Source organism: Dromiciops gliroides, chromosome 2 (genome assembly GCF_019393635.1).
Source record: "Dromiciops gliroides isolate mDroGli1 chromosome 2, mDroGli1.pri, whole genome shotgun sequence".
Classification (NCBI taxonomy): Eukaryota; Metazoa; Chordata; class Mammalia; order Microbiotheria; family Microbiotheriidae; genus Dromiciops; species Dromiciops gliroides.
This window is the reverse complement of record NC_057862.1, coordinates 11,451,493-11,457,492: the sequence shown is the minus strand read 5'-3', so window position 1 is coordinate 11,457,492 and position 6,000 is coordinate 11,451,493. Positions and strand designations below refer to the sequence as shown.

The following is a 6,000-nucleotide window of genomic DNA, read 5'->3' as shown; positions in this document are numbered from 1 at the left end:
TGTCTGATCCGGATTTGAACTCAGGTCCTCCTGAATCCATGGCCGGTGCTTTCTCCACTGCCCCTTCCCTCTTGGCTGTAGCTTGGGGTGGGGGTGGGGTTCAGGTTATAGAGATGGAAGAGGTCTGAGGGCTGATCTAGGTCTGCCCAGATGCCCACCACTGCCTCTGAGCCTTGCCAAGAAATCTCTGCCACTGTGGCACCAAGGGCACTTGACACAGAGAACCAGCTGCCCTCTCAGACATCTTTGGAGGAAGAGCCACAACACCGAGGCGTTTAAGGCTTATTTGATCATTTATGACTGCCTTCTTCCCTCCCACCCGCCTCCTGCAAACAGCCTGCCTCTTCGGGGGATGTTTTGTTTTCTGGCCAAGCTAGGTCATAGCAAGAAGACCACATATTTGGTGGAGAGAGATTAAGAACAGAAGATGTCAAGAGTCAGAAATCCAGGTGTGGGCCCCAGCTCTGGTCTTCATTCATTTGTCACCAATGGATGATTCATTTTCTCTCTCTCTCTGTACCTCAGTCTTCCTACTGGTAAAGTAGGGTCTGATTGAAAACCAGAGGGGACTCCACGATCATCTGGTCCAATGTTCCCATTGTTTCAAAGTGCAAAGGGAGGCCAGAGCAAGTGGCTTCCCTGAAGAAGACCCTCCCAGCTAGCTCTAGGTCTTCTGAGCTATGGGTCCTGTAAAGTTGCTATCTAGCTATACTGTCTAAAACTAATGAGTAGGGGCAGCTAGGTGGCGCAGTGGATAAAGCACTGGCCCTGGATTCAGGAAGACCCGAGTTCAAATCCAGCCTCAGACACTTGACACTTACTAGCTGTGTCACCCTGGGCAAGTCATTTAACCCTTGTTGCCCCACAAAAAAAGAACAAAAACAAAAATAAAACTAATGAGTGGTTGCCAATAAATTAGGAACTTTAGCAAGAGTTTAGAATTTTAAATATTTATTAAAGAACATTTGGATCTAATGATCAGAGAGAAAGGTAAAAATCTAACTATTTCTAAGAGATCCCATCATCCAACCCACCATGGTGAGGTCAGGAACCAAAAGGCCCCAACGCTTCCGTCTTCCTCCCACAAGCCTCCTGTGAAACTGGGAACATCGCCCCCACAGGCACAGCTCCAAGCTAATTGGCTGGCAGCTTTGATAGACAGCACCCACAAGCAAACATCACTTCCTGACACCAAGGAACTGACTGCATGGCTTGCCCTTAGACACCTTCTCCTCATGGCGGAGCTTTCCAACAGTAACTCCAGCAGGTGGCGTCACTCCAATCGTTACAGTTGGTTCTGTTCAATTATCTCAAAGCAGTTTGATCCAACCCTCAGAATCTCCCCTTGAATGTGATCACCCCCAAAACTGCCTGGCCAGATGTGCCCTAGAATGTGTCTGAAGCTTCACTGCCAACTTGAGCTGCCTTCTCTCAGGTTCAGGGACACCCTTAGGGGGACATAGGACCGAGAGCAAGTTATGCTGAACCCATTCTCCCAATCACCCCATTTGGGATGGGATAGAAAAGGGAACGTGACAGGGCAGCCTGAAAAGAGATATCATGAAAGGGGTAAAACTGATGAGGGGAACAGCCAGCACTGAGGGCTAGAGACGGAAGGGTGATCCCCAGGAAAGCAGGCAGAAACAGAGCAGGGAGTGTGTACCAGGAGGAGGCCAGCCCCATCTGCTTTGTCTTGGGGATGACAGCTGTAAGAGCCAAGGATAAGGCTCACTCTTAACCTTTCCTGGGTCCTGGACTCCTGGGCATTCTGGGGAAGTCAATGGATCCCTGCTCTGAATAAGATGCCTAAATGCCTAAAATAAAACACATCTGATCACAAAAGAAACAATGATGTGGAAATACAGTCTTCAAAATATAGTCTGCTATGTGCTAGATGCTGGGGTGACCAGGACACTGTCTGTCAGTCAAGAAGCATTCGTCATCTGCTGTGTGCTAGGCACTGTCCTAAGGACAGCATTTTCCAGAGTCAAAGGAGGAACAGGAGGGGAGATGAACTCTACATGAGCACACTGACCATCCAGCATGGACGAGAGAGCTGCGGAGAAGGGCCGACCAAGACTTTGGGGAGAGGAGTGATTCCCAGCTGCTAGAGATAAGGACATGATTCACAGAGGAAATGATACATTGGAGATGCCTGTTAAAGGGGGGGGGGGGGCTGGGATTGCCACAGCTAGAAATGGAAGGTGGGGGCAGGTGAAAGGTGATTTCCAGCCTGGGAGACATCATGAGCAGGGGGCTCAGAGATGAGCAGGATCAGCAGGCTTTGAGAACAGTCCAGACCAAGGGGAGAGGGCTCCTGGGAGAAGGTCCAGGGAGGGGCCCAGAGGAATGAATGACAGCCAGGCCCTGAAGTTCCTCCAATGCTGGGCTGAATCTAGACATGAGCTGGGGGCAATGGGGATCCATGCAACGATGCTGTCAGTGTGGACACAGAAGAGATCCGTGTCTCTTGGGCCAAAGTCAAACCGTTTCCTCGGGTCACTATGGGTCCTTTTGGCCATGATATCTAAAAAGGGTACAAGCGTGTTGCTGTGACCACAGGAAGGTTGCCAGGGAACAATCAGCATCCGGGTCAGGCCATCACAGGCCACATCCCCAACACGCCCATCTCTTCAGTCATCCTGAACCACCAGTCCTTGCTCCATATTCTTCACCCCAAGGAAGTGCAAAAGAGGCACCGTTCCTAGGCCCTTGGAGGAGAGGGCTGGCTCTCCCTAGACACCCACCCATCTTCACAGTCAGCCGTGGCCTCCGGTCTTTCTTGCTGGGTTTTGTTCTCCCCGCTGAGCACAGAGGCAACCCCATCATGGGGCCCTTGGCACCCATCTCTCTCTGGCTCTGGAGAGCAAGGAGAGAGGAAGAGACTTCCAATGCCTGAGGTGGAGGGTTGGAGCAGGGTGCCCAAAGCCTTCTCATAGTAGTCCGTGGCCAGGGACTGGTCTTCATTCTTCTTGGCCAAGAACCCCAGCAGCCTCAAGTCCTGCAAGGATGGCTGTTGGTATTCCCGCTAGTTTTTGCAGTCTGGACTTCATTTTCTCACACTTTTGTATGTTCACACCTTCTAGATAATGGCGAATGGTGACGTCTTCCTCCCTGCAGAAATACTCTTGGAAGTTGCCATAGCACAGGTGGACCTGCTGCTGCTCCTGGTCCATGAGCTGCCCCACAACCCACACTTTTTGATAGGTGGCTTCAGCCTTCTTATGGTCGCCCAGCATGGCATACACGGAAGCCAGGTCAGAATACATATTAGGGTAGCAGACATCCTTCTCCATGGCTTTTTCCAGATACTCCTTGGCCCGGGCCCATAGCTCATGCACCCTCTTTCAGGTCACAGGGTCCCACAGATTCTCCACCTCATCTCTGTGCAGGAGTTGCCTGGCCAGGGTCTGGTAACAACACCCAACCTGGTGGTAGAGCAAGCTGGTGGCAGCGGGCTGACATTCCAAGGCCTTCTCAAACAGGCCGAGGGCCTTTTCCAAGGAGCCCTGGTTCCGGTAGAATTTGGCAGCTAGCCGGAAGATCTCTAGAGATTGGGCTTTTTCCAGGGCTTCTTCCACGAACTTTTCCCCCAAGGCTTCAGCTCTCATTTTCTGCAGTTTCAAGGCCAGGACCACCTTAAGGAAACCATTGTCAGGATCCAGCTCAATGGTCTGCCTCAGTAGGGTGAGAGATGGTTGCCTCCAGCATCTGCCGACCCCGTCCTGACCACAGCTGGCAATGGCCAAGCCCACAAGAAGCTCCCGGCTGGAGGGCCCCTCTCCAGAGCCCTCTCCAGGCAGGCCTTGGCCCGGTCTGCGTAGCAGTGGCTGCACTTGAGCCTGGCCCAGCCTTCCTCACAGTCCATCTCTGGGCAGTCGATCCTGTGCAGGTTTGCGAGCTTCCTGCACGTCTGCTCGACCTTGTCCAGGTAGGTGAGGGACTCCTCCAGCCGGCCCATGTGGTAGCACAACCGGGCGTAGTTGCCCCACGTGACCAGGTTCCTGACGTCCACCTGGCCGCCATGCTCCATCCGGGTGAGCTCTTCGGATCGCTTGAGGCAGCTCAGGGCTTCCTCGTGATGGCTCTGCAGGTGTTTCAGGTAGGCCAGGACATGCTGCTCAGACACTTTGGATTCTGGGCAGAGAAACCCAATGCGCAGGTGATCTTCTCCTCTAAGTTCTCAAGGCTTCTCTCTTCCTTGGATAAGTGCCATGGAAAGGGACAGCTCAGCTGCTTCAAGGCGACTTCCAGGGACTCTCTGGTCACCTCACTGCAGGGGGCGGAAAAAAGAGGGTGAGCACTCTCCAGGAGAGCCCTGCAGTCAGTCCTGGCTTAACTGCCCCGCTTCCCGACTCCCCCACCCACTCTCTCCTCTCCTGGAATAGTCTTAAGAACAAGCGGCAGCACTTCTCTGGCCCTTAGATGCCACCTCATCTGGTTCTCACGGTAGGTGCTGTTATTAACCCTTTTTTTCCAAATGAGAAAACTGAGTCAGGAAGACCTGGGTTTGTGTCCAGCTTTGTCCATTTCTAGCTAAGTGCTGCTCATTGGCGAGGACTTCCTGCACTAAAGCATTCAACCTGGGGGTTCTTAATCTCTTCTGGGTGCCCCTTTGGCAGACAGGCTAATCCCCTGGTACCCTTTTCTCAATAAGGTTTTTAGGTGCATAAAATAAGACACACACGTGGTTACAATGCAAACCCAAAGTGAGGGAAATAAAGAGATAGATAGAGATAGAGATAGAGATAGAGATAGAGATAGAGATAGAGATAAATAGATAGAGAAATAGAGATAGAGAATAAGTATTATGTGTACATGTGTGTGCATGTTGTACACATGTATGCACACATGTGTGTACATATATGTATGCGTGTGCATCTATTATATTTATATGCACATTCACATTCATATACATATACATGCACATATTCACATTCACATAAATATATATATATTCCCATCCAAGTTCACAGACCACTGAAAATCCAGCCCTGAGTCCCTGGAGGCCCATGGACCCCAGACTAGGAACCCCCTACTCTAGAGGATTATAGGTCGAGCCCTGGATGCTACCTCAGTGGCTACCCCAGACACCCCCTTCATTTTATGGAGGAGAAAGCTGAGGCCAACAGGGAAAGGGGGTCTACCCAAGGTCACGTGATAATTGCTGACATTTCTATAGCTCCAGTCAGGTTGACCAAGGGATCTCTACACATTTCGAACCCCGTGGGCATCTCCCCTCCATTCTCTCTCCCTTTCCCACAGCCTCTGACAAGGAGGCCCCTGCCCACATGGTCCCTTGGCCCCATCCCTGCTCGGCTCCAACAGCAACCCCAGTCCTCTCCTTTCTTTAACCCCTACCCTCAACCCTCTGCAACCCTGTGACTCCAACCTCCTTCCTCCTCTCACAAGACACTCTGGGCATTTTGACTGCCTGCCAAGGGATTAGTCAATAAACACTTACTAAGCACCTGGTCTAGGCCCTGCACTGGGCTGAGATCTGGGAATACAAGAAACCAAAGACAATCCCACTCTCACGGTGCTCCCCCCTCCCGGGCTGGACTTCACCCCTGGCTTCCTTCAAGTCCCACCCAAAACGTCCCTCCTGCCAGAAGTCTGTCCTCAACCCACCCCATACCACGGCCTCCTTTCTTTATCCTGCCTAAGCCATGTTATACAGAGCTCTCCCCTGCTGGGCTGCCGGGCTGGGACCAAGTATCATCTTTCACACCCAGCACTAGGGCCGATCAGAGCCCCCAGCCCGGGTGGCACAGAATGAGTGGAAATAACCCATATTACACCTTGACCACAAATACAGATTAAAACTGTAAAATGTTCATATTTTCATCTAATAATAGTAACTCAGAGATGTTCCAGGATCAATCTATTACTTAACAGATTTAGTGTTACTGAAATTTGCTATAAAAAGAAAAAGAGTGACATAGTTATAACAATGTCCTATCACAACAGGGGGAAAATTCCCTTAGCTCTGTTTGATTC

The 6,000-nt window shown here is 51.2% G+C and overlaps 1 protein-coding gene across 1 annotated transcript; it reads right to left on the bottom strand.

Annotated features, from left to right (window-relative positions):
• Positions 1–2,637: 2,637 nt before the first annotated feature.
• On the bottom strand, positions 2,638–5,309 carry LOC122738168 (interferon-induced protein with tetratricopeptide repeats 3-like). The gene is given in 6 exon segments (XM_043980234.1): positions 2,638–2,769; positions 2,771–3,029; positions 3,031–3,778; positions 3,781–4,161; positions 4,164–4,273; positions 5,173–5,309. Coding segments are annotated over 6 exon segments (1,767 nt in total).
• Between the last annotated feature and the right edge of the window lie 691 nt (positions 5,310–6,000).